General features: G+C 57.4%; 1 protein-coding gene across 8 annotated transcripts in view; it reads left to right on the top strand.

The window, feature by feature from the left end:
• Positions 1 to 20,859, top strand: part of KLHL13 (kelch like family member 13) — a 128,065-nt gene extending 107,206 nt beyond the window's left edge. For all 8 annotated transcript variants that reach the window (XM_064159641.1, XM_064159640.1, XM_064159636.1 and 5 more), the window contains 3 exons: positions 7,894 to 8,689; positions 14,813 to 14,926; positions 18,433 to 20,859. In XM_064159641.1, the coding sequence (XP_064015711.1) occupies positions 7,894 to 8,689; positions 14,813 to 14,926; positions 18,433 to 18,920 (1,398 nt within the window). In that variant the 3' untranslated portion in view covers positions 18,921 to 20,859. The remainder of the gene's footprint in view (positions 1 to 7,893; positions 8,690 to 14,812; positions 14,927 to 18,432) is intronic.
• Positions 20,860 to 27,329: the final 6,470 nt, after the last annotated feature.

The raw sequence follows: 27,329 nt of genomic DNA, 5'->3' as shown, positions 1-27,329 counted from the left end.
GCACTGCCCTGGGCAGGACCATTCCACTGTTTGAGATCCCTTTTAATGAAGAAATATTTCCCAGTACCTAACTTCCTAATGCCTGATTTTCCTCCTACCCACTGCTGACAGCCTGCCACACTGTAGGTAGGACCTGATCATGGCTTTAGTGTTCCTGGGGATGAAGAATAAGATCTCATAGAACCATAGACTCAAGCAGGCTGGCAGAGAGCTCCAGGCTCAGCCAGCCCAACCTAGCACCCAGCCCTGCCCAACCAACCAGACCATGGCACTCAGTGCCCCAGCCAGGCTTGGCTGCAACACCTCCAGCCACAGCCACTCCACCACCTCCCTGGGCAGCCCATTCCAGTGCCAATCACTCTCTCTGACAACAACTTCCTAACAACATCCAGCCTAGACCTGCCCTGGCACAGCTTCAGGCTGTGTCCCCTTCTTCTGCTGCTGGCTGCCTGGCAGCAGAGCCCAACCCCACCTGGCTACAGCCTCCCTGCAGGCAGCTGCAGGCAGCAATCAGCTCTGCCCTGAGCCTCCTCTGCTGCAGGCTGCACCCCCCCAGCTCCCTCAGCCTCTCCTCACAGGGCTGTGCTCCAGGCCCCTCCCCAGCCTTGCTGCCCTTCTCCAAACACCTTCCAGCACCTCAGCAGCTCTCTGCAATGGAGGAGCCCAGAGCTGGACACAGCACTGCAGGGGTGGCCTGAGCAGTGCTGAGCTCAGGGGCACAAGAACCTCCCTTGTCCTGCTGCCCACACTGCTCCTCAGCCAGCCCAGGATGCCATTGGCTCTGCTGCCCACCTGGGCACTGCTGCCTCCTCTGCAGCTGCTCTCTGCCAGCACCCCCAGCTCCCTCTCTGCCTGCCTGCTCTCAGCCACTCTGGCCCCAGCCTGTAGTGCTGCTTGGGCTTGTTGTGGCCAAAGTGCAGAACCCTGCCCTTGGCCTTGTTCAGTCTCATCCCCTTGGCCTCTGCCCACCCATCCAGCCTGGCCAGGTCCCTCTGCAGGGCTCTGCTACCCTCCAACAGCTCCACAGCTGCTCCTAGCTTGGTGCCATCTGCAAACTCACTGCTGCTGGACTCAATCCCCTGCTCCAGATCATCACTAAAGACATTGAACAGGACTGTGCCCAGCACTGATCCCTGGGGCACACCACTAGTGACAGCTGCCAGCTGGACGTGGCACCATTCACCTCACTCTCTGCGCTCTGCCCTCCAGCCAGTTCTTGCCCCATAGCAGAGTGACTCTGCCCAAGGCAGGAGCTGTGACAGGATGAAGGTTTTTCTGGGTGTGTGAATCAGGACTTTGGCTGCCTGCAGATGTTAGTGCAGGGCAGGTTAGATCAGTGCCTGGGGAGTTACAGACATCTGCTCCCATCCTCATGAGCCTCTTGAATTGTCTGGTGTGGAAGGGCAGCATTCAGACTGAGTTCCACAGGACTGAACTCTGGCAGCCTTTGCCATGACCTGAAGGTCGTTTGAAGATGACAATACTCACTCTTTGTACTCTCTAAGCTCCTGAACCTCATGGTTATTTTTGCACTGCTTTGGCATTTCAAAGATGATGAGAATCAGAGTCGTGGGAGCAGTCAGCACAGAGCAGGACTGAGCCGCACTGAGGCTCCGTGTGTGAGGGAGCTCAGGCTGGGGAAGGAGGAGTCCAAGGCAGCTGCAGGTCCTAGCAGGGAGTGTTTGGTAGTTGCCTTCCTCTGCACATCCACCACAGGGCTTGCTGCAGTGAACAGGCTGGGCTCACTGGACACCCACTGAGAGTTATGTCCCATGGGGTCACAGAGTGGTTTCTGCTGGAAGGGACCTTGAAGATCATCCAGTTCCAACTTCCCTGCCATGGGCAGGGACACCTCCCACCAGCACAGCTTGCTCAAGGCTTCATCCAGCCTGGCTCTGAACGTCTCCAGGGAGGTTGTGGAGCACAGAAGCACCCAATGTGATCTTTGATCACATTGGGTGCTTCTGTGCTCCACAACCTCCCTGGGAAACCTGTGCCAGGGTCTCCCACCCTCAACCTGTGCCAGGGTCTCACCACCCTCAACCTGTGCCAGTCTCTCACCACCCTCAACCTGTGCCAGTCTCTCCCCACCTTCACTCTCAACAATTTCTTCCTCATCTCCACTCTCACTCTTCCCTCTCTCAGCTCAGAGCCATTGTCCCTCAGCCTGTCTCTTCTAGCCCTTGCCAAAAGTCCCTCCCCAGTTCTGCTACAGCCTCCTTCAGGCACTGCAAGGCTGCTTTAAGGTCTCCCTGCAGTCTTCTCTTCTTCAGGCTCCACAGCCCCAACTCTCCCAGCCTGTCCCCACAGCAGAGCTTCTGCAGCTCTCTTGGTGGCCTCCTCTGGCCCCTCTGCAGCAGCTCCAGGTGGTTCTTGTGCTGTGTTCCCCAGCACTGGAGGCAGTGCTGCAGGTGAGGGCTGAGCAGAGCAGAGTGGAGGGGCAGAATCCCCTCCCTGTGCTGCTGCTCTCCCTGCTCTGGCTGCAGCCAGCACACAGCTGGCTCTGGGCTGCCAGCCACCAGTGCTGCCTGCTGGGCACCTTGGCACCAACTGGCACCCCCAAGGCCTTCTCCTGCAGCCTGCTCCTCAGCCACTGCTCACCCAGCCTGGTTTTGTGCTTATATTTGTGCCATCCCTGCCATCTTTATACCTTGCCCTGCCTTGGATCCCGACTGACCTCAGCAGTGTAGGAGCCAAAGGCATCAGCTAGGTAGGAGCAGCAGCAGTGTAAGGGAGGTGATTGCCAAGATGTGCTGAGTTGAGCACTGAGCCAAGCCAGGCTTTGTTGCTTGCTGCTCAGGGTTTCATGTGCTGGCTGTTTCTAGGGGAAAGCTTCCTGGGTTCCTTTTTCCAGTAAAAAATAGTTTCTGCCTTGGGTTTATTTTTGTGCTGTTGCATTTTAAGCACATTCTGTAAGAGCAGTGCTGTGAGTTAGCACAGACCCAGTTTCAGCCCTCTCTGAGGAGTGCACTGATGGGGCTGAACAAAAGGAGAGATACTTGTGCCATTGTCTTCAGCTGCATCATCCCTGGATCGTTCTGGTTGCAGAGGACCTTTCAGATCATCCAGGTCAACCTTTCTCTAAATCTGCCAAGGCTGAGGCTAAACTGTGGCTCTCAGCACCACAGCTCTGCCTCTTGGAACCACCTCCAGTGGTGAGGATTCCCTGGGCAGCCTGTGCCAGGCTTTTGAGAACCCTTAGAGTGAAGAAGTTTCTTCTCATATACAATTATGACAATTTTAATAGCATTAGAAACATAGAATCATAGAATCAGGCAGGCTGGGAGAGAGCTCCAAGCTCAGCCAGCCCAGCCTAGCACCCAGCCCTGCCCAACCAACCAGACCATGGCACTCAGTGCCCCAGCCAGGCTTGGCTGCAACACCTCCAGCCACGGCCACTCCACCACCTCCCTGGGCAGCCCATTCCAGTGCCAATCACTCTCTCTGACAACAACTTCCTAACAACATCAGCCTGAACCTGCCCTGGCACAGCTTCAGGCTGTGTCCCCTTCTGCTGCTGCTGGCTGCCTGGCAGCAGAGCCCAACCCCACCTGGCTGCAGCCTCCCTGCAGGCAGCTGCAGGCAGCAATCAGCTCTGCCCTCAGCCTCCTCTGCTGCAGGCTGCACCCCCCCAGCTCCCTCAGCCTCTCCTCACAGGGCTGTGCTCCAGGCCCCTCCCCAGCCTTGCTGCCCTTCTCCAAACACCTTCCAGCACCTCAGCATCTCTCTGCAATGGAGGAGCCCAGAACTGGGCACAGCACTCCAGGGGTGGCCTAGCAGTGGAATGTTTCTTCTACCATCCAATTATGACAACTTGAGTAACATTAGACACATCTAATGTTGAGACCTACTCTTGTGTTACTCTCTCTACCTGTGGCTGCTGGCCTCTCCCTTAGCTGTATTTCCCCCTGTGTTTCTTCCCATGATGTTTGCAGAGCCTTGCAAAGGCCAAATGCTGTGTAACAGCTGTGTCTCATCTTGGATAATGGATTTGCCATCATTAATTTATGCCAGCTGCTTGTTGCTTGTCTCATTGCTACATCATAAGGGCTAATGAATCTCAGGCTGCATGCTCAGAGCTCAGCCAGTCCAACCCTTCACCCAGCACTGCAGCATGGCACTGAGCTATGCCCCTAAGCACCAGCTCCACAGGCTGCTTCACCACCCCCAGGGATGGAGACTCAGGGCAGACCATTCCAGTGTTGGAGAACACTTCTAGGGCAGAAATATTTCCTGAGATCCAGGATGAGCCTCCCCTGGTTGCTTGACACCAAGGAGCAGGAGCTGCTCCCCCCTCATCTCACTGCAGCCTCCCTGCAGGCAGCTCTGGAGAGCAATGAGGTCTGCCCTCAGCCTCCTCTTCTCCAAACTGAACACTTGCAGCTTCCTCCACCCCTCTTTCTAGCCCAGGTGCTCCAGGCCCTTCTCCAGCCTCATTGTCCTTCCCTGGATGCACTACAGCCCCTCAATGTCCTTCCTGCAGTGAGGGGCCCAGGGCTGAACACAGCACTCAAGATGTGAGTCCCCAATGCTGAGCACAGGGGGACAGTCTTAACATTAGAAGGAGCTTCTTTAGGAGTGATGGAGCCCTGGAACAGGCTTCTTGGAGAGCCTCTGTCTCTGGAGATACTCACAAGCCATCTGGGTCTGTTTCTGTTGAGAGTTTTCTCACCTGACTGACTCGGTGGCCCTCATGACCACCTCTTGCTGCCACAGTGTCTAAATCCCATATCTAAACCAGCTGTGAATCATGGAAGTGTCAGGGCTGGAAAGGACCCCAAGCATCAACCAGCTCCAACGCCCCTGCCATGTCCAGGGGCACCTCACACTGGATCAGGCTGCACACAGCCTCATCCAGCCTGGCCTTAAACACCTCCAGGGATGAAGCTTCCACCACCTCCCTGGGCAACCTGTGCCAGGGCCTCACCATTCTCATAGTGAAGAACTTCTTCCTAGCATCCAATCTGAATCTACCCACTTCTAGATTTGCTCCATTCCCCCGAGTCCTATCCCTACCTGACACCCTAGAAAGTCCCTCCCCAGCCTTCTTGCCCATTTCAGCCCCTTTCAGATACCCACAGTAAGGCCTCCTGGGAGTTTTCTCTTCTCCTCCCACCCAGGAGGTGCTACAAGTGTTTGCCTCACACAATTACATGGAAACACAGAGGCACAGAGGGAGTTTGATTGGAAGAGACCTTAGAGATCTTCCAGCTCCAACCCCCTGCCACGGGCAGGGACACCTCCCACCAGCACAGCTTACTCAAGGTCTGATCCAACCTGGCCTTCAACACCTCCAGGGAGGTTGTAGAGCACAGAAGCACCCAATGTGATCCTTCAGGAATTCACAAGTGAAATTATTTGATCTGTTGGACGGTAGCAGAGCCCTGCAGAGGGACCTGGCCAAGCTGGGTGGGTGGGCAGAGGCCAAGGGGATGAGACTGAACAAGGCCAAGGGCAGGGATCTGCACTTTGGCCACAACAAGCCCAAGCAGCACTACAGGCTGGGGCCAGAGTGGCTGAGAGCAGTCAGGCAGAGAGGGAGCTGGGGGTGGTGGGAGAGAGGAGCTGCAGAGGAGGCAGCAGTGCCCAGGTGGGCAGCAGAGCCAATGGCATCCTGGGCTGGCTGAGGAGCAGTGTGGGCAGCAGGACAAGGTTGGTTCTTGTGCCCCTGTGCTCAGCACTGCTCAGGCCACCCCTGCAGTGCTGTGTCCAGCTCTGGGCTCCTCCATTGCAGAGAGATGCTGAGGTGCTGGAAGGTGTTTGGAGAAGGGCAGCAAGGCTGGGGAGGGGCCTGGGGCACAGCCCTGTGAGGAGAGGCTGAGGGAGCTGGGGGGGTGCAGCCTGCAGCAGAGGAGGCTCAGGGCAGAGCTGATTGCTGCCTGCAGCTGCCTGCAGGGAGGCTGTAGCCAGGTGGGGTTGGGCTCTGCTGCCAGGCAGCCAGCAGCAGAAGAGGGGGACACAGCCTCAAGCTGTGCCAGGGCAGGTCTAGGCTGGATGTTGTTAGGAAGTTGTTGTTAGGAAGTTCCTGGCAGAGAGAGTGATTGGCACTGGAATGGGCTGCCCAGGGAGGTGGTGGAGTGGCCGTGGCTGGAGGTGTTGCAGCCAAGCCTGGCTGGGGCACTGAGTGCCATGGTCTGGTTGGTTGGGCAGGGCTGGGTGCTAGGTTGGGCTGGCTGAGCCTAGAGCTCTCTTCCAACCTGCTTGCTGCTATGATGCTAGGTGATTCTATGATGCTATGGTGCTATGATGCTATGGTGCTATGTTGCTATGTGATGCTATGGTGCTATGATGCTAAGGTGCTATGATGCTAAGGTGCTATGATGCTATGTGATGCTATGATGCTATGTGATGCTATGATACTATGGTGCTATGGTGTTATGGTTCTGTGGTGCTATGGTGCTACAGTGCTATGATGCTATGTGGTGCTATGATGCTGTGTGATGCTATGATGCTGTGTGATGCTATGATGCTATGTGATGCTATGGTGCTATGTGATGCTGTGATGCTGTGATGCTATGTGATGCTATGATGCTATGATGGTATGATGTGATGTGATGCTGTGATGCTATGTGATGCTATGCTGCTGTGATGCTATGCTGCTGTGATGCTATGTGATGGTATGATGCTATGTGATGCTATGGTGCTATGTGATGCTATGATGTGATGTAATGCTATGATGCTATGTGATGCTATGATGCTATGATGCTATGTGATGCTATGCTGCTATGGTGCTACGATGCTATGGTGCTATGTTGCTATGTGATGCTACGGTGATATGATGCTGCGGTGCTATGATGCTATGTGATGCTATGGTGCTATGTGATGCTATGGTGCTATGGTGCTATGGTGTTATGGTTCTGTGGTGCTATGGTGCTAAGGTGCTATGGTGCTATGATGCTATGTGATGCTATGATGCTATGGTGCTATGATGCTCTGTGATGCTATGATGCTATGTGATGCTATGGTGCTATGTGATGCTATGATGCTATGTGATGCTATGATGCTATGGTGCTATGTGGTGCTATGGTGCTATGTGATGCTATGATGCTATGGTGCTATGATGCTATGATGCTATGTGATGCTATGATGCTATGTGATGCTATGGTGCTATGTGATGCTATGATGCTATGGTGCTATGTGATGCTATGATGCTATGTGATGCTATGGTGCTATGGTGCTATGTGATGCTATGATGCTATGATGCTATGTGATGCTATGTGATGCTATGATGCTATGGTGCTATGTGATGCTATGATGCTATGTGATGCTATGATGCTATGATGCTATGTGATGCTATGGTGCTATGTGATGCTATGGTGCTATGTGGTGCTATGGTGCTATGTGGTGCTATGATGCTATGTGATGCTATGGTGCTACGGTTCTATGATGCTATGATGCTGTGGTGCTATGTGATGCTATGGTGCTATGTGATGCTATGGTGCTATGTGATGCTATGATGCTATGCTGCTATGGTGCTATGTGATGCTATGGTGCTATGGTGCTATGTGATGCTATGATGCTGTGATGCTATGTGATGCTATGGTGCTATGGTGCTATGTGATGCTATGATGCTGTGATGCTATGTGATGCTATGGTGCTGTGGTGCTATGTGATGCTATGATGCTGTGATGCTATGTGATGCTATGGTACTATGATGCTGTGTGATGCTATGGTGCTATGATGCTATGTGATGCTATGATGTGATATGATGCTATGATGCTATGTGATGCTATGGTGCTATGTGATGCTATGGTGCTATGTGATGCTATGGTGCTATGTGGTGCTATGATGCTATGTGATGCTATGGTGCTACGGTTCTATGATGCTATGATGCTGTGGTGCTGTGGTGCTGTGCCCCAGAGCGCTCTGACTGCCTCCTTTGCCTGCCCGCAGGTGTCGCTGGAGAACTGCGTGGAGGTGGGGCGCATCGCCAACACCTACAACCTGGCGGAGGTGGACAAGTACGTGAACAACTTCATCCTGAAGAACTTCCCGGCGCTGCTGAGCACGGGCGAGTTCGTGAAGCTGCCCTTCGAGCGCCTGGCCTTCGTGCTGGCCAGCAACAGCCTCAAGCACTGCACCGAGCTGGAGCTCTTCAAGGCCGCCTGCCGCTGGCTGCGCGCCGAGGAGCCGCGCATGGAGTGCGCCGCCAAGCTGATGAAGAACATCAGGTTCCCCCTGATGACCCCCCAGGATCTCATCAACTACGTCCAGACGGTGGACTTCATGCGGACTGACAACACCTGCGTCAACCTGCTGCTGGAGGCCAGCAACTACCAGATGATGCCCTACATGCAGCCGGTGATGCAGTCGGAGAGGACGGCCATCCGCTCCGACAGCACCCACCTGGTGACGCTGGGGGGAGTGCTGCGGCAGCAGCTGGTGGTCAGCAAGGAGCTGCGGATGTACGACGAGAAGGCCCACGAGTGGAGGTCCTTGGCTCCCATGGACGCCCCCCGCTACCAGCACGGCATCGCCGTCATCGGCAACTTCCTCTACGTGGTGGGGGGGCAGAGCAACTACGACACGAAGGGCAAGACGGCGGTGGACACGGTGTTCCGCTTCGACCCGCGCTACAACCGCTGGATGCAGGTGGCCTCGCTCAACGAGAAGAGAACCTTCTTCCACCTCAGCGCCCTCAAGGGCCACCTCTACGCCGTGGGCGGCCGCAACGCCGCGGGGGAGCTGGGTGAGTGCCTGGCCCCTCGCCCTGCTGGCTGTTGTCTCTAGCTCTGGGCCCCTCAGGTCAAGCAGGAGCTGAGGGAAGTGCTGGGGAGAGCCCAGCCCGGAGCCCCCAAGCTGCTGCAGGCAGTGAACAGCTCCTGGGAGGCCAGGCTGAGGCAGCTGGGGCTGGCAGCTGGCAGCAGAGCAGCCTGAGGGCTGCCCTCAGTACTGGGCTAAAGATGTGCAGGGCAGTGTCGGGAGGAAGCAGCCAGGCTGTGCCCAGGGCTGGCCAAGGGCAGCACAAGGGGCACTGAGTGCCAGCTGGAGCAGAGGAGGTGCCAGGGCAAGAGGAGGGCAACCTTTGTCAGTGTGAGGGTGCTGGAGGCCTGGAGCAGGCTGCCCAGAGAGGCTGTGGAGTCTCCTTCTGTGGAGCCTTTCCAGTCCCCCTGGGTGTGTTCCGTGTGCCTTGCCCTGGGTGCCCTGCTCTGGCAGGGGGCTGGGCCACTCTTTCAAGGTCCTCTCCCACCCCTACCAGTCTGTGACTGTCTGAAGTGTCTGTAGCAATCCACTGCACTTCCCAGAGCCATGGAGGTTGCCATTTGCAGTCAGGGCTGGGAGCTCCCACTCTGTTGTGAACTTGTCTGTGCTTTGGAACCCAAATGTTACAGTGGCTGTGGTTGGAAGTCTGGGCTGATGCTGCCTCTGAACCAGGGGTGACATTTAGTGTTCTCTTTGTTCAGCCCTCTACTTAACCATGCCTTGGCAGCTCTTTGTGGCAGTACCTTGGGCTACTCAGGTTTGCTCTCCAGAAATGCACTGACATCTTCAAGTGCAGTGAGAAATGTGTTTGATTGAGGCAGTGGAGAACCTGATTTGTGCTGCAGCATCTCTGATTTCCAAGTGGTTTAATATTTTAGTTGTTAGAGCATATGAGACATTGCTGTGTGCACTTTGAGTTGTTACTGCACTGCAGACTGGAGCAGCTCAGCTCCTGGGACAGGCTGGCAGAGTTTGGGGCTGTTTGTCCTGCAGAAGAGAAGGCTGCAGGGAGAGCTCAGAGCTGCAGTTCAGTACCTGCAGGGGAGCTGCAGGCAGGCTGGGGAGGGACTGCTCAGAAGGGGCTGTGGGGACAGGCTGAGGGCAATGGTTTGGCAGTGGAGCAGGACAGAGTTAGGTTGGGCATCAGGAGGGAGTTGTGCAGAGTGAGGGTGGGCAGAGCCTGGCACAGGCTGCCCAGGGCTGTGCTTGAGGCCCCATGCCTGCAGCCATTCCAGCTCAGCCTTGCTGTGTCCCTGTGCATCCTGCTCCAGCTGGAGCTGTCCCTGCTGCCTGCAGGGGGCTGCACCAGATGCCCTGGGAGGGTCTCTCCCAGCCCAGTGCAATCTGTGAGTCCGTGCAGCACGGAGTGCATGACTCCAGCACACAAAGCTGAGCTGGTGTTGTTAGGGTGTTCAAATCCTTTCCAGTGTTTGATAGAAAGAAACCCTGGGAATGTTGTTTTATGCCCTGGAAGAGTGGACAGGCACTGGAACAGGCTGCCTAGGCAGGTGGTTGAGTCACCATCCCTGGAGGTGTTAAAAGGCCATTTAGGATGTGGCACTTAGCCACATGGTTTAGTGATAAACTTGGTAGAGGAGTTTGGACTTGGTAGGTTCCTGGTTGGGCCTGATGATCTCAAGGATCTTTTCCAACCTGAATGGTTCCATGGTTGAAAAGATGCAGCTGCTCCCAAGCAGCATGGGAACCTGTTTGGCAATCCCTTGTTTTGCCCAGGCAGCCTTGTCCTGCTGCAGACCCAGGGCTTTTCTCAGGCATCCCTTTTTGCCTAGCTGTAGACACAAAGCAAGCTTAGTGCCCTGCCAGGGAGCAGATGTGCAACCTCAGGTGTGGTGATCTTGGTCTCCAGGAGCAGAAGACCTGACCTGCATGGAACTGTTTTCTAATCATCTGGGTTAATAAGCAGCTACTCAGGTTGCTGTCCTTGTGTCCTGTGCATCTAAACACAGCAGGGTGGCAAGGAGAAAGTTGCAAGCCTAACAGAATCAACAGAGAGCCAACCATGCCCCTGGGCTGCATTGAGAGCAGTGTGGGCAGCAGGGCCAGGGAGGGGATTCTGCCCCTCTGTGCCCTCTGCTGAGACCCCACCTGGAGCACTGTGCCCAGCTCTGGAGCTCCTGGGACAGGAAAGATCTGGAGGTGCTGGAAGGTGCCCAGGGAAGGGCCACGAGGGTGATCAGAGAGCTGGAGCTGCTCTGCTGTGAGGACAGGCTGAGTTGGGGCTGTTCAGTCTAGAGGAGAGGAGGCTCTGAGGAGACCTTCTTGTGGCCTCCCAGGATCTGAAGGGGGCTGCAGGTAAGCTGGGGAGGGACTTTTTAGGCTGTCAGGTAGTGATAGGTCTGGGGGGAATGGATCCAAGCTGGAGGAAGGGAGATTGAGATTGGACATTAGAAAATTCTTCACCAGGAGGGTGGTGAGTCCCTGGCACAGGTTGCCCAGGGAGCTGCTGGATCCTTGTCCCTGGAAGTGTTTAAGGCCAGGCTGGATGTGGCTCTGAGCAGCCTGATGTAGTGTGAGGTGTCCCTGGCCATGGCAGGGGGATTGGAGCTGGCTGATCCTGGGGGTCTCTTCCAACCCTGACAGTTGTGTCCCTGTACCCTGAGTCAGCAGTGTCACTGAGTCCCTGGGTGTGCAGCAGCCTTGCAGCACAGGGAGACAAAGCAGGGTTGTTCTGCTGACCTCAGCTCTTCTGCAGCTTCAGTCCATGCCCAAAACCTATCACCTGCCTGCAGCTCTGCTCCAAAGGTGTCACTGAGATGCTGCAAGGGTTTTCCCCTGGGGCCTGAGAGGTGGCATTGGATGGTTCCATGGGAAGAGCACTCTGTCAGTGCTGGATGTTGCTGCCTGTCAGGTGCTTTGATCTGGGGCTTCAGCTTCTTTCTGGTTAATTGTAAGGCAAATCTGTCCTCATTTTCATGTCTCTTTCATCAACCTTGGCAGCTGAAAGCTGAAATCCAGCTGAAGCTTCCCAGCCTTGGCAGCTGAGAAAGAACTTGCAGGTTTCACATAGAAGAGAAGGTCAAATGGTTGCTGAGCAGGTATTAAAGGAGCTGCCCTTGGGTTCAAACTAATTTCAGTCTGGTATTGGAGAGGAGGAATCCCTCAAACCTCAGTGCAGAAGATCAGCTCCTGTGCAGAGAGGCCAAAGGATTGCAGTCACTGCAATGAATTTCCTCTTCTTTTTGGCTCCTGACGCTCACTGGAATGAGATTTAGACTTTTTCAAGGCTCTTTATCAAGCCCTCCCCAGAACTGATCTCAGTTGTTCAGCCCTCTGAGAGCTTTAGAAAATGTACCCCTTTCTGCCCCAGGAGCTGCTTCAGCAGCAGTGGTCAGTTGTGGTGCCACTGCATGCTGCTGAGAGCAGCTGGGCTCACTGGTGAGGGCAAGAGAATTGGCATGGATGTGGGAATGCTTGGGAATGCAGGGATCACAGGCTCCAGGCTCAGCCAGCCCAACCTAGCACCCAGCCCTGCCCAACCAACCAGACCATGGCACTCAGTGCCCCAGCCAGGCTTGGCTGCAACCCCTCCAGCCACGGCCACTCCACCACCTCCCTGGGCAGCCTTGCTGCTGCTGGACTCAATCCCCTGCTCCAGATCATGAATAAAGATATTGAACAGGACTGTGCCCAGCACTGATTCCTGGGGCACACCACCTGTGTGTGCCAATTGGATGTGGCACCATTCACCTCCACTCTCTGGGCCCTGCCCTCCAGCCAGTTCTTGACCCAGGAAGGGCAGGTCCTGCCTAACCAACCTGAGCTCCTTTCATGATCAGGCTCCTGCTTGGTGAGTGTGAGGCAGGTGTGGATGGAGTCTGCCTGGACTGCAGCAAAGCCTTTGGCATCCTCTGCCACCACCAGCTCCTGGCACAGCTGCAGCTCCTGGCTTGGGCAGAGTCACTCTGCTATGGGTCAAAAACTGGCTGGAGGGCAGGGCCCAGAGAGTGGTGGTGAATGGTGCCACATCCAGCTGGCAGCTGGCACTGTGCCCCAGGGATCAGTGCTGAGCACAGTCCTGTTCAATGTCTTTAGTGATGATCTGGAGCAGGGGATTGAGTCCTGCAGCAGTGAGACTGCAGATGGCACCAAGCTAGGAGCAGCTGTGGAGCTGTTGGAGGGCAGCAGAGCCCTGCAGAGGGACCTGGCCAGGCTGGATGGGTGGGCAGAGGCCAAGGGGATGAGACTGAACAAGGCCAAGGGCAGGGTTCTACACTTTGGCCACAACAAGCCCAAGCAGCACTACAGGCTGGGGCCAGAGTGGCTGAGAGCAGTCAGGCAGAGAGGGAGCTGGGGGTGCTGGTGGATAGTAGGATGAAGAGGAGGCAGCAGTGCCCAGGTGGGCAGCAGAGCCAATGGCATCCTGGGCTGGCACAGGAGCAGTGTGGGCAGCAGGACAAGGGAGGTTCTTGTGCCTCTGTGCTCAGCACTGCTCAGGCCACCCCTGCAGTGCTGTGTCCAGTTCTGGGCTCCTCCATTGCAGAGAGATGCTGAGGTGCTGGAAGGTGTTTGGAGAAGGGCAGCAAGGCTGGGGAGGGGCCTGGAGCAGAGCCCTGTGAGGAGAGGCTGAGGGAGCTGGGGGGGTGCAGCCTGCAGCAGAGGAGGCTGAGGGCAGAGCTCATTGCTGCCTGCAGCTGCCTGCAGGGAGGCTGTAGCCAGCTGGGGTTGGGCTCTGCTGCCAGGCAGCCAGCAGCAGAAGAAGGGGACACAGCCTGGAGTTGTGCCAGGGCAGGTCTAGGCTGGATGTGAGGAGGAAGTTCCTGGCAGAGAGAGTGATTGGCACTGGAATGGGCTGCCCAGGGAGGTGGTGGAGTGGCCGTGGCTGGAGGTGTTGCAGCCAAGCCTGGCTGGGGCACTGAGTGCCATGGTCTGGTTGGTTGGGCAGGGCTGGGTGCTCGGCTGGGCTGGCTGAGCCTGGAGCTCTCTGCCAACCTGCCTGTTCCTGTGGTTCTGTGAATGAGTCTCCTGCATGTCCTGCTCTGTGTGCTGCTGTCTGAGAGCTCATAAAGCACTGCAAGGTACCAGGTAGATGATGCCCTGAGTAACCAGGGCTGGCAGGAGGTGTCCCTGCAGATGGCAGGGGAATCAGAAGTGGATGAGCTTTAGGGTCCCTTCCAACCCAACCCAATTTAAGAGTCTATGACAGAAAATAGTCAAGAGTTGCTCTCCCCCCTCTGAGGGCTCAGGACCATTTCAGTGTAGAATACCAAGACAGCTCAGCCTGGCTTTCTGCAGGGGTGGGGCACTGCTGGGGCTGTTCTGGCTGCCAGATGGCTTTCTGAGCTAGGTTTAAATTTGTTCCCTGTCTCTCTACAGCAGACACTGAGGGGAGTTGTAAAATAGGGTAGAGTAGGAAAGCTAAATTCAGCTTTGAGAAGGGTTAGAGGAGGCTGGTAGGCTGGAAGCCCTGCCTTGGGAGGGAGGAGAGGCTGGGTTTGGTCAGCCTGCAGAAGAGAAGGGTCAGGGCAGACCTCATTACCATGGGCCAGGGCATACAGAGTGGCTGCCAGGAGGATGCAGACTCCCTTTGTGCTAGGAGTGCTGTGGAACAGACACAGGCTGCTGGGGACAAGTTACTGCTGGGGACATTCCCATTGGGCTCCAGAGGGAAATGTTTGCCATGAGAACAGGCAGAGCCTGGAATCATCTCCCCGGGGAAGCAGTGGAGTGCCCTGCACTGGGCAGCTGAAGGCTCAGCTTGCCAGGGTGCTGGGGCAGCTCCCTGCAGCTGCACTGGCACCTGGAAAGCTTGGAGCAGATGACCCTTGGGGTCCCTTCCCTGGGACTGTGTGGTAAGGACACCCAGCTTGGTTGCTGTTACCCTGATGTCCCACAGCTGTACCCCTGATGTGTTGCTGAGCCAGGACAGGTTGTGTGTCACACTGGAATGGGAATGAGCCAAGTGGAAGGCAAGAGTGCCAGAAGGGTTTCTCCTTCCTTCTTCCTCTGGGACACAGCCTGAGGTCTCCCTCTGCACTTTCTCACTGCTACTTGCTCTGTTCATGAGCACATCACTGCCGCTGCAGCTGTCCTGCAGAGCTCCCTGCCGTGTCAGCTTCACCATGTTTGTGTTCTCCTGTGCCCCAAACAGCCACTGTGGAGTGTTACAACCCCAGGATGAACGAGTGGAGCTACGTCGCCAAGATGAACGAACCTCACTATGGCCACGCCGGGACTGTCTATGGGGGATTGATGTACATTTCAGGTAAGGGCTGATCCTAACCCTAACCCTCACCCTCCTCTCTCTGCCAAGCCCTCCCTGCTCACTTCTCCTTCACTGGCAGGCAACAAACTCCAGCCTCTGCTTGCAGCAGGTTCGCTGTGCGGTAAGCTGTGATGCAGTTTGCTGCGAAGCCAGCCCAAGGGGCTCTGTGCTGCAGCGTCTGAGGCAGCTCCTGCGAGGCAATGCCAAGCACCAGTATAGGCTGGGCAGTGTCTGGCTGGAGAGCAGCCCTGAGGAGAGGCACCCTGGGGGTGCTGGTGGATGAGAAGCTCATTAAAAGCTGTCAGTGTGCTCTGCAAGCCCAGAGCCTGGGCTGCATTGAGGGAAGTGTGGGCAGCAGGGAGAGGGAGGTGATCCTTCCCCTCTGCTGTGCTCTGCTGAGACCCCACCTGGAGTCCTGCATCCAGCTCTGGAGCCCCTGGGACAAGAGGGCTGTGGATGTGCTGGAAGGTGTCCAGAGCAGGGCCACGAGGATGAGCAGAGGGCTGGAGCTGCTCTGCTGTGAGGAGAGACTGAGGGAGTTGGGGCTGTTCAGTCTGGAGCAGAGGAGGCTCCCAGGTGACCTTCTTGTGGCATTCCAGGATCTGAAGGGGGCTACAAGAAAGCTGGGGAGGGACTTTTGAGGGTGTGAGGGAGTGCCAGGACCTGGGGGGGTATGGAGCAAAGCTGGAGGTGGGGAGAGTGAGGCTGGAGGTGAGGAGGAAGTTGTTGAGCAGGAGAGTGGTGAGAGCCTGGCAGGGGTTGCCCAGGGAGGTGGTTGAGGCCCCATGGCTGGAGGTGTTTGAGGCCAGGCTGGCTGAGGCTGTGTGCAGCCTGCTCTAGGGTAGGGTGTCCCTGGGCATGGCAGGGGGTTGGCACTGGCTGCTCCTTGTGGTCCCTTCCAGCCCTGCCTGATTCTATGCTGCTGTGCATTTACACAGCAAGTGGCAGCTCTGAATTCCAGAGCAGCTCCTGCCTTGATCAGTCAGAATCCCTTTCTCTGTGGCCACACTGCCTCTCTAGCACCCAGCACATCCTCTTTGAGACCTGCTGGAGAGCACTGGCAGCCTGGATGGTTTGCAGAGGAACATCTGCCTGCCTTCAGCTGCTGAAGAAGGGAGAAGCCTTCCTGTTAATGACAGTGGGCAGATGAGCTCTGCCCATCGCTGCCCTTTCACTGGCAGTGTCCTCTCTCCTGTGTGGCTCTGAGCTCACAGCCTCACTCCACAGTTTTCCAGACTGGGAGCAATGAGTTTTCTGAGCTCAGTTCCAAAGGCAGCTTCAGTCTGGCAGTGTTCTCTGCAGAGCTCACAGGCCTCTGGCTCTTCTCCTCTTGGGATTTTAAGGGGTGGCCACTAAGGACTCAGCTGAAATTCAGGACAGGAGGTGGGACAGCTGTAAAGAAGTGCATTGGAGCTGACTGATCCTCAAGGATTTGGAGTCAGGGGCCTTGTACTGGCAGACTTGGAAGGACTTGGTTTAAAATGGACTGTAAGCTGCAGCTTGTTCCTTCTCTGTGATGGAGCCCATCAAGCTTCTGCTCGTGGTGCTGCCACTTGCACTGCTTTGTCCCTGCAGGTGTGCCCAGGTGAACCTCACAGGGTGCAGCAGCTGGGCCACAACAATCCTCACTGTCAATCCAGGCTGGGGAAGGAGGTGATGGGAAACAACCCTAAGGAAAAGGCCTTGAGGGTGCTGATGGGGGAGAAGCTGGCCAGGAGCCAGCAGTGGGCACTGGCAGCACAGAAGGCCAAGGGCAGCCTGGGCTGCATCCAAAGCAGTGTGGGCAGAGATGGAGAGGAGATCCTGCCCCTCTGCTCTGCTCTGGGGAGACCTCAGCTGCAGGGCTGGGGTCAGCTATGAAGCCCTTGCCATAGGAAGGACATGGAACTGCTGGAGAGGGTCCAGAGGAGGAGCACAGAAATGCTCAGGGGGCTGGAGCAGCTCTGCTCTGAGGACAGGCTGAGGGAGCTGAGGGTGTTCAAGTCGTATGAGGCTGATCCTTGAGGTCTCTTCCAATCCAAACCATTCTGTGATTCTAAGTTGTGCCAGGGCAGGTCTGGGCTGGCTGTGAGGAGGAAGCTGTTGGCAGAGAGAGTGATTGGCACTGGAATGGGCTGCCCAGGGAGGTGGTGGAGTGGCTGTGGCTGGAGGTGTTGCAGCCAAGCCTGGCTGGGGCACTGAGTGCCATGGTCTGGTTGGTTGGGCAGGGCTGGGTGCTGGGCTGGGCTGGCTGAGCCTGGAGCTCTCTGCCAGCCTGCTGGGTTCTGTGATGGCTCAGCACGCCGTGGGTAGCCCAGCAGGAGGTGTTGAGCAGCAGCCTGCTCTCTGCATGCATTTAGCACCTCAGATGGAGTTGCATGTGAAGCACAGCTGATAATGCTGCAGCATCTGAAGCTGGGGTGACTGCTTTCTGACCTGCCTGCTGGCCTCGTGGGAGGGTGGACCCTTTCATCCCCCTGGTGGGACATTGTCCTGTGGTGTCCCCTGCAGCCTCTCCAGCTGCTTTTGCCGGCAGCCATGGGGGAGTTGTGAAGGTGGAGAAGCAGCCAAGGCATCCACTGGCATAGTTCTCTTGTTTTTGGTCTGTGTCCTCGCTTCAGTTCAAGCTGAGGAAGGAGGTTGCTGAGGAGGATTCTGCTCCGTGGCAGCATCACTGCAGGCACAGCAGCATGGGTGCAGAATGGGGCAGGGAGATGGGCTCCTGGGTTTGTGCTGCTGGGGAGCTGAGCAGATGGAAGCAGGGAGAGCTCTGTGCCAGATGGACCCTGGGCAGCATGCTCCGGTCCCCCATCTGCCACCGGCACTTCAGGGGTGAAGCACTGCAGGAGAGGTGCCTTCTGCCCACACCCAGATGCCTTCTGCCCATGCCCAGGTGGCTTCTGCCCACGCCCAGGTGCCTTCTGCCCATGCCCAGATGCCTTCTGCCGACACCCAGGTGCCTTCTGTCCACATTCAGGTGTTCTCTGCCCACACTTGGATGTCTTCTGCCCACACTCAGGTAGCTTCTGCCCACACTCAGGTGTTGTTTGCCTATACTCAGATGTTTTCTACCCACACTTGGATGTCTTCTGACCACACTCAGATGTCATCTGCCCACATTCAGGTGTCCTCTGCCCACACTCAGGTATCTTCTGCCCATGCTCAGGTTCTTCCTGCATACACTCAGTTATCTTCTGCCCACACTCAGGTGCTTCCTGCCCACACTCAGGTATCTCTGCCCACACTCAGGTGCTTCCTGCCCACACTCAGGTATCTCTGCCCACACTCAGGTGCTTCCTGCCCACACTCAGGTATCTCTGCCCACACTCAGGTGCTTCCTGCCCACACTCAGGTATCTCTGCCCACACTCAGGTGCTTCCTGCCCACACTCAGGTGCTTCCTGCCCACACTCAGGAGCTCTGCGGGCTCCTGAGGCGGTGGCGTTTCCTGCCTAGCCTATGCCATCCCGTGGCTGTCGGGGGCCCACGGGGGCCGGCGCCAGCCTGACCTGTGTCCTGTGTCCGCAGGGGGCATCACCCACGACACCTTCCAGAAGGAGCTGATGTGTTTCGACCCCGACACGGACAAGTGGACTCAGAAGGCCGCCATGACGACGGTCAGGGGCCTGCACTGCATGTGCACGGTGGCAGACAAGCTCTACGTCATCGGGGGCAACCACTTCCGCGGGACCAGCGACTACGACGACGTCCTCAGCTGCGAGTTCTACTCGCCCAGCCTGGACCAGTGGACTCCCATCGCGGCCATGCTGCGCGGGCAGAGCGACGTGGGGGTGGCTGTCTTTGAGAACAAGATCTACGTGGTGGGAGGCTACTCCTGGAACAATCGCTGCATGGTGGAGATCGTGCAGAAGTACGACCCGGAGAAGGACGAGTGGCACAAGGTCTTCGACCTGCCCGAGTCGCTGGGGGGCATCCGCGCCTGCACCCTCACCGTCTTCCCGCCGGAGGACAGCACGGGCTCCCCGTCCCGAGAGTCTCCCCTCTCAGCACCTTAGGCGCCACCCCTGGACTCGTGGTGGTGTGGGAACAGCTCTGGCACTGCATCATGGAGTCTCTTCTCTGGTTTTGTGTCCTTTGGTAGTCTCTGGTAGGCTTCGGCCTGCAGCATTTCATACACTTACTGGGAGGAAGAAAAACGGCAACGAGAAGACCCCCCAGAAACCCAAACCAGCTCAACCCAGCCCAACCCAAACCAACCCAACCTTGCCCAACCCAACCTTACCCAACCCAAACCAGCCCAACTTTGCCCAGCCCAAACCAGCCCAACCCAGCCTTACCCAACCCAACCTTGCCCAACCCAAAGCAGCTCAACCCAGCCTTACCCAACCCAAACCAAGCCAACCTTGCCCAACCCAAACCAGCTCAACCCAGCCTTACCCAACCCAAACGAATCCAATCCAACCCAACCCAAACCAGCCCAATTGAACCCAACCCAGCCCAACCCAACCCAGTTCAACCCAACCCTACCCAACCCAGCCCAATCCAACCCAACCCAACCTTACACAACCCAATCCAACCCAACCCTACCCAACTCAGCCCAATCCACCCCAACCCAACCTTACCTTACCCAGCCCAACCCAATCCTACCCAACCCATCCCAGTCTAACCCAACCCAACCTTACTCAGCCCAACCCAATCCATCCCAGCCCAATCCAACCCAACCTTACCCAGCCCAACCCAACCTTACCCAACCCAAATGAACCCAATCCAACCCAAACCAGCCCAATCCAACCCAACCCTGCCTAACTCAATCCAACCCAGCCCATTCCACTCCAACCCAACCTTACCCAACCCAACCTTACCTTATCCGGCCCAACCCAATCCAACCCAACCCTACCCTACCGTACCCAACCCAGCCCAATCCAACCCAGCCTTACCCAACCCAGCGCAACCCAACCCAGCCCAACCCAACTCAATCCAACCTAATCCAACCCAGCCCAACCCAACCCAATCCAACTCTACCCAACCAAGCCCAACCCTGCCAAGACTTTGCCATTGTTTGTGCTGACTGTTTGGCCTAGAACCTGTATCCAGTGCTTAGCACAGGCAGGTGTGCTCCCCTCAGCCAGAGGGGAAGAGGCTGGCTGTGAAATATCTGAGCTAGGTAGGTTCTTGCCCTGCTGAGGCCACCTCTTAGCCCCCACCAGTGAAATTGGAAGCCTGTGGCCACAGCCTCTCACTACGTCTCATAGCTTTGCCTTTCCCTGTTTGGAGCACCCATGGCGAGGGCAGGTAGGAGCACATCAGCGTGAGCCACGGCAGGAAGCTGCCAAGGGCAGCCTGAGCTACCTCCCTCTTTTTGCCAGAGCATTTTGGACATATCTCTTTCACCCACCTTGCCTTCCTGGCTGCTTCCTGCAGCTCAACTTGCCCAGGCAGAGGGAAGGGATGAAAATCACTCCAGAGAAGTGGACCTGGGGAGTTTTTTGTAACACAGATCCATTTCTTCCCCCCCGAGGCAGCTGAGTGATGCCTCCAACAAAAGATTTAAACCGTGGGTTGGGTTTTTTTTTGGGGGGGGGTTTTAATTTGTTTGGTTTTGCTCTCTCTTTTTTCTTGGTTTGTTTTCTTTCCCCTCCAGGAATTAGCTCCCATTGGAACAGACCCCGTGAAGCAATGGGAGTTCAGTGCAGGGCTGTGTTCTGTTGGATGCCTGTGCTGAGGAGAGGTAGATAAGGGCTAGCAACATTAACTTCAGCCACTGGATTTGACCAAACCCATTCCACCAGATCAAACTGAATCTACCTTCACTCCTCTGCTCCACTAACAGCTCCTCTCAGTTAATGAGGTTACTTAGCACAAGGTGCAGCTTCAGCCAGAGAGCTGCTTTGGCTCCCTGAGCTTGGGCTGACCACCTTTACCTTCTCTATTTTATTTTTTGTTGTTGTTGTTGAGTTTTTTTTGGTCAATAAAACTTTAAACTGCTCTGGTTCAGTCTGAGCTTCCTCATTCCTCTCTTGGCTTCTCTTCCCCTGCCTCCTGTGTCACAGAACCTTAGAGGCTGGAAGGGACCTCCAGAGATCATCCAGCCCAACCCCCAGCCAAGGCAGCATCACCCAGGGCAGGGCACACAGGAATGCAGCCAGGAGGGGCTGGAAAGGCTCCAGAGCAGGAGACTCCACAGCCTCTCTGGGCAGCCTGCTCCAGGGCTCTGCCACCCTCACACCAAAGAAGTTTCTGCTCCTGTGGAGCTGAAACCTTCTCTGCTCCAGTTTGTAGCTGTTGCTCCTTGGCTTACTGCTGCTGGCCACCAAAAAGAGCTTGGCCCCCTCCACTTGACCCCCACCCCTCAGGTGTCTGTACACATGGCTCAGATCTGCTCTCAGCCTCCTCCTCTCCACACTAACCAGCCCCAGGGCTCTCAGGCTCTCTCCAGAGGGAGATGCTCAAGGCCCCCACTCATCCCTGTGGCTCTGCACTGGGGTCTCTCCAGCAGGTCTCTGTCTCTCCTGAGCTGGCAGCCCAGAACTGGACACAGCATTGCAGCTGTGGTCTCAGCAGGGCAGAGCAGAGGGGGAGAAGAACCTCCCTGGACCTGCTGGCCACACTTTTCCTGATGGATGCCCTTAGCTCTCTTGCCAAAGCAGAAGCAGCTGCCTGGCAGCCAGATAACTCCATAGCTCTATGATTCCAGAAAAGAGATGTCTCCCTTTCCCTGCTGTCTCCCTTTCCCTGCTGCCTCCCTTTCCCTGCTGCCTCCCTTTCCCTGCTGTCTCCCTTTTCCTGCTGCCTCCCTTTTCCTGCTGCTTCCCTTTTCCTGCTGCCTCCCTTTTCCTGCTGCTTCTCTTTCCCTGCTGCTTCCCTTTCCCTGCTGCCTCCTTTTTCCTGCTGCTTCCCTTTCCCTGCTGCTTCCCTTTCCCTGCTGCCTTCCTTTTCCTCCTGCCTCCCTTTCCCTGCTGCCTCCCTTTCCCTGCTGCCTTGCTTCCCACGAGTCAGTTTGTTCCCAGGCTGTTGGAGGCCTGTTCAAAGTGATTGTTTCTAAACCCTTCTGTCTGTAGGGGAGCTGAAATGGCAGCTCTGTGCTCAGCAGTCAGGTTCCTTTGCTGTTGCTGCTGTGTTTTGCTGTAGAGCTTTGAATCACAGAATGCCAGGGGCTGGAAGGGACCTTTGGAGCTCAGCCACTCCAACCCCTGCCAGAGCAGGGGCACTCAGAGCAGGTCACACAGGAACACAGCCAAGTTGGGTTTGAGTATCTCCAGAGAGGGAGACTCCACAGCCCCCCTGGGCAGCCTGTGCCAGGCTTCTGGCACTCTCACAGGCAAAAAATTCCTCCTCATGTTTCCATGGCACTTCCAATGCCTCAGCTTGCACCACTGCTCCTTGTGCTGGCGTTGGGCACTACCCAGCAGAGCCTGGCTGCAGCCTCCTGGCACTCACCCCCAGTTTCCTGGCAAGTCTTTTAAGTAGTTCTCACACATGAAAATTCTTTGGTGCAGGAGAGGTCAGGGATTGGCACAGGCTGCCCAGGGAGGTGGTGGAGTTCCCAGCCATAGAGGTGCTCTATGGTCACTTGGGGCCATGGTTTAGTGGCCGTGGTGGGGTTGGGTGGATGGTTGTGCTGGATGCTCTTGGAAGGCTTTTCCCACCTGGACAATTCTGGGATTCTATGCCTGATTCCAGGCAGCCTGGGACATGCTGAGGAGTCAAGGATGTGACTGAGACCTGCTGGTGTCACCAAGTCTGTGTCCTGTCCTTAGGGATGCCTATGGCAAAAGCTGCAGCTGGTTTTGTGCTTCCTCTCCTGACTCCCTCCCTAGAGCACACTCCTTGTTGTAACCACATCTGGGAGCTTTCAAGGGACGTCTCACATTCTCCAGCCCAATCCTGCTGCCTGTTCCACACTGAGATGGATTTTGAGCCTTCCCTTACCACCATGTGGCAGAGGAACCAACGCCACCCCCCCAGGCAGCTGCCTCCTCCAGCTCAGGGTGACTCCAGCAGATGCCCTTCTGAAGGGCTGACATTTCACTTCCCTCTTCCATATTCCTACACTTGCAAATGTGGACTTGCTGCAGTTGAGATGACTTGGTAGAGCTGTTGTGTGCCATATGGTGGCTGGGATGAATTCCAGCTTCCTTGCCAGTCCCCTGGCTGGAGGGAAGTGGCAGTTCTGTTCTGAGCAGTCTGCAAACAAAAGGGAGCAAAAGTTGTTTTTACAGAGGGCTCTGCTCTGAGTCTTCAGTCCTGCACTTGGGTCACAACAGCCCCAAGCAGTGCTGCAGGCTTGGGGCAGTGTGGCTGGAGAGCTGCCTGCAGAAAGGGACCTGGGGGCTGCAATGGACGAGCAGCTGAGCATGAGGCAGCAGTGCCCAGGTGGCACAGAAAGCCAAAGGCATCCTGGCTGGGATCAGAAGTGCTGTGGCCAGCCAAAGCTCCAGTGCTGTGCTCAGTTTTGGGCACCTCAGTGCAAGAGAGATGTGGAGGTGCTGGAGCCAGAGCAGAGGAGGGCAAGGATGGGCCTGGAGAGTAAATGTGCTGAGGAGAGGCTGAGGGAGCTGGGGCTGGTGAGTGTGAAAGAGAGGAGGCTGAGGGCAGAGCTCATGGCTGGCTGCCCAGGGAGGTGGTGGAGTCACCAACCCTGTATGGGTTTAAAGGTGGTTTGGATGTGGTGCTTGTGGCCAAGAGAGCCAAGGGCATCCTGGGGGCATCAGGAAAAGTGTGGCCAGCAGGGCCAGGGAGGTTCTTCTCCCCTCTGTTCTGCCCTGCTGAGACCACAGCTGCAATGCTGTGTCCAGTTCTGGGCTGCCAGCTCAGGAGAGACAGAGACCTGCTGGAGAGAGCCCAGTGCCCTTGCCTGGCACTGAGCTCAGGCTGACAGCTCTGGCGTTTCCACCCTCCAGCCCTTCTTGTGGATGGCATCACATTGGCAGCTGCCAGTCTTTGGGAACCTCTCCAGTGAGCCAGGACTGCTGATAAAGGATGAGAGTGGCTTGGCCAGCTCAGCTGCCAGCTCTCAAGAGGCCACTCAAGAGACTGCCTCTTCTCTGGCCGTGTGCCCTGTTTGCTGTGTGCGGTTTTTGAGGCACTAAGGCAGGCAAAGTGCAGACCCCAGCAAGGCAGACCCCCAACTATTGGTGTTGCCACCTCCCTTGGGTGCTCCCTGTGCTTCCTCAGGACCTTGCTCTTTGTTTCTGCTCCTCCTGCCAGTTCCTGCTGGAGGTTTGGTGCAGATGAGTTGGTGTCTGCCGGCTCGGGCTGGCGGAGGGCAGCGCTGCCCCCGCAGGCATCTCTGCTGCCAAGAGCAGAGCAGAGCAGAGCGGAGCAGAGCAGAGCCGAGCAGAGCTGAGCAGAGCAGAGCAGAGCAGAGCAGAGCCGAGCAGAACAGAGCGGAGCGGAGCCAAGCAGAGTGGAACAGAGCAGAGCAGAGCAGAGCAGAGTGGAGCGGAACAGAGCAGAGCAGAGTGGAACAGAGCAGAGTGGAGCGGAGCTGAGCAGAGCAGAGTGGAGCAGAGCAGAGCCGAGCAGAGCAGAGCAGAGTGGAGCAGAGCAGAGCAGAGCACAGCCGAGCCGAGCGGAGAAGAGCCAAGCAGAGCGGAGCAGAGCCAAGCAGAGCGGAGCAGAGACGAGCAGAGCAGAGCCAAGCAGAGCAGAGCAGAGCCGAGCAGAGCAGAGCAGAGCCGAGCGGAGCAGAGCCGAGAAGAGCCGAGCAGAGCAGAGCAGAGTGGAGCAGAGCAGAGCCGAGCAGAGCGGAGCAGAGCAGAGCTGAGCAGAGCAGAGCAGAGCAGAGCTGAGCAGAGCAGAGCAGAGCCGAGCAGAGCGGAATGGAGCAGAGCAGAGCAGAGCTGAGCAGAGCAGAGCAGAGCCGAGCCAAGCAGAGCAGAGCTGAGAGGAGCGGAGCAGAGTGGAGCAGACCAGAGCTGAGCAGAGCAGAGCGGAGCGGAGCAGAGCCGAGCGAGCTGAGCGGAGAGGAGAGGAGTGGAGCAGAGCAGAGCCGAGCAGAGCAGAGCAGAGGAGAGCAGAGCAGAGCGGAGCAGAGCTGAGCGGAGAGGAGCGGAGTGGAGCAGAGCAGAGCCGAGCAGAGCAGAGCAGAGGAGAGCAGAGCGGAGCGGAGAGGAGCGGAGTGGAGCAGAGCAGAGCAGAGCAGAGCAGAGCGGAGCGGAGAGGAGCGGAGTGGAGCAGAGCAGAGCAGAGCAGAGCGGAGCGGAGAGGAGCGGAGTGGAGCAGAGCAGAGCAGAGCAGAGCCGAGCAGAGCAGAGGAGAGCAGAGCAGAGCAGGGGAGAGCAGAGCAGAGCCGAGCTGAGTGGAGCAGAGCAGAGCAGAGCGGAGCAGAGCAGAGCAGAGCCGAGCGGAGCAGAGCAGAGCAGAGCCGAGCGGAGCAGAGCAGAGCAGAGCCAAGCCGAGCGGAGCAGAGCGGAGCAGAGCAGAGCAGAGCGGAGCGGAGCGGAGCAGAGCAGAGCAGAGCCGAGCAGAGCAGAGCAGAGCAGAGCAGAGCGGAGCAGAGCGGAGCAGAGCGGAGCAGAGCAGAGCAGAGCGGAGCAGAGCGGAGCAGAGCAGAGCAGAGCGGAGCAGAGCGGAGCAGAGCGGAGCAGAGCAGAGCGGAGCAGAGCGGAGCAGAGCAGAGCAGAGCAGAGCGGAGCGGAGCAGAGCGGAGCAGAGCAGAGCAGAGCAGAGCAGAGCGGAGCAGAGCAGAGCAGAGCGGAGCAGAGCAGAGCGGAGCAGAGCGGAGCAGAGCGGAGCAGAGCAGAGCAGAGCAGAGCAGAGCGGAGTGGAGCAGAGCAGAGCCGAGCAGAGCGAGCAGAGCGGAGCAGAGCAGAGCGGAGCAGAGCAGAGCAGAGCAGAGCAGAGCAGAGCGGAGCAGAGCAGAGCAGAGCAGAGCAGAGCGGAGCAGAGCAGAGCAGAGCGGAGCAGAGCAGAGCGGAGCAGAGCGGAGCGGAGCAGAGCAGAGCAGAGCCGAGCAGAGCGGAGCAGAGCGGAGCAGAGCAGAGCGGAGCGGAGCAGAGCAGAGCAGAGCGGAGCAGAGCAGAGCAGAGCAGAGCGGAGCAGAGCGGAGCAGAGCAGAGCGGAGCGGAGCAGAGCAGAGCAGAGCAGAGCAGAGCGGAGCAGAGCGGAGCAGAGCGGAGCAGAGCAGAGCGGAGCAGAGCGGAGCAGAGCAGAGCAGAGCGGAGCGGAGCGGAGCAGAGCAGAGCAGAGCCGAGCAGAGCAGAGCAGAGCGGAGCAGAGCGGAGCAGAGCAGAGCAGAGCAGAGCAGAGCGGAGCAGAGCAGAGCAGAGCGGAGCAGAGCAGAGCGGAGCAGAGCGGAGCAGAGCAGAGCAGAGCAGAGCGGAGCGGAGCAGAGCAGAGCAGAGCCGAGCAGAGCAGAGCAGAGCGGAGCAGAGCGGAGCAGAGCGGAGCAGAGCGGAGCAGAGCAGAGCAGAGCGAGCCGAGCGGAGCAGAGCAGAGCAGAGCAGAGCAGAGCGGAGCAGAGCAGAGCAGAGCAGAGCCGAGCAGAGCAGAGCGGAGCGGAGCAGAGCAGAGCGGAGCAGAGCAGAGCCGAGCAGAGCAGAGCAGAGTGGAGCGGAGCAGAGCAGAGCGGAGCCGAGCCGAGCAGAGCAGAGCAGAGCGGAGCAGAGCGGAGCAGAGCGGAGCAGAGCAGAGCAGAGCCGAGCCGAGCAGAGCAGAGCAGAGCAGAGCGGAGCAGAGCAGAGCAGAGCCGAGCAGTGGCGGCGCTCAGCGGTGCCCGCCGGGAGGACTGCGGTTGCCATGGTGCTGCAGAGCTGGCAGCGAGGGCAGCGGTGCATGAGCTGAGCTCGGGAGCTGATTTAGCACTTCTGAGAGCAGCAGTGGGACTCAGCTGAAACTCCTCCTGCCTCAGAGAGCCAAGGCACGGAGAGCCACCTCCTTGCCCTGGAATTCAGCAGGAAGCGGAGCCGCTCCTGAACGCAGCCAGTTTGGGTACCTGCCCTTGCCTGCTGCTGCCCCTCTCTGCTCCCGGGGCGCAGCAATCCCAGCAGCACAGCCTGGTGGGGGTTGGAAGCGACCCCTGAGCATCGTCTAGTTCCATATCCCTGCACAGGCTCACTGAGAGCAGCTGGCCCAGGAGCACAATATCCAGGTGGGGCTGGAAAGCCTCCAGAGAAGGAGCCCCCACAGCCTCTCTGGGCAGCCTGCTCCAGGGCTCTGCTCTCACAACGAAGAGCTTTTTCCATAAGTTCAGGTGAAACCTCCTGGGTTGCAGTCTGTGCTCACTGCCCTGTGTCGTGCCACAGGGCAGCACTGACAGGAGCCCAGCCCCATCCTCCTGCCCCCCACCCTTTAGCTCTTGCTGAGCATTGCTCAGATCCCCTCTGGGGCTGCTCTTCCCCAGGCTCACCACCCTCAGGGCTCTCAGCCTTTGCTCTTCACAGAGATGCTCCAAGCCCCTTGGCATCTCTACGTCCCTCTGTTGGACTCTGCAGCAGCTGCTCATTGCTGCCTGCAGCTGCCTG

This window comes from Pogoniulus pusillus, chromosome 19 (genome assembly GCF_015220805.1).
Source record: "Pogoniulus pusillus isolate bPogPus1 chromosome 19, bPogPus1.pri, whole genome shotgun sequence".
NCBI lineage: Eukaryota > Metazoa > Chordata > Aves > Piciformes > Lybiidae > Pogoniulus > Pogoniulus pusillus.
The sequence above is the reverse complement of the archived record's forward strand: the minus strand, read 5'-3'. Positions and strand labels throughout refer to the sequence as shown.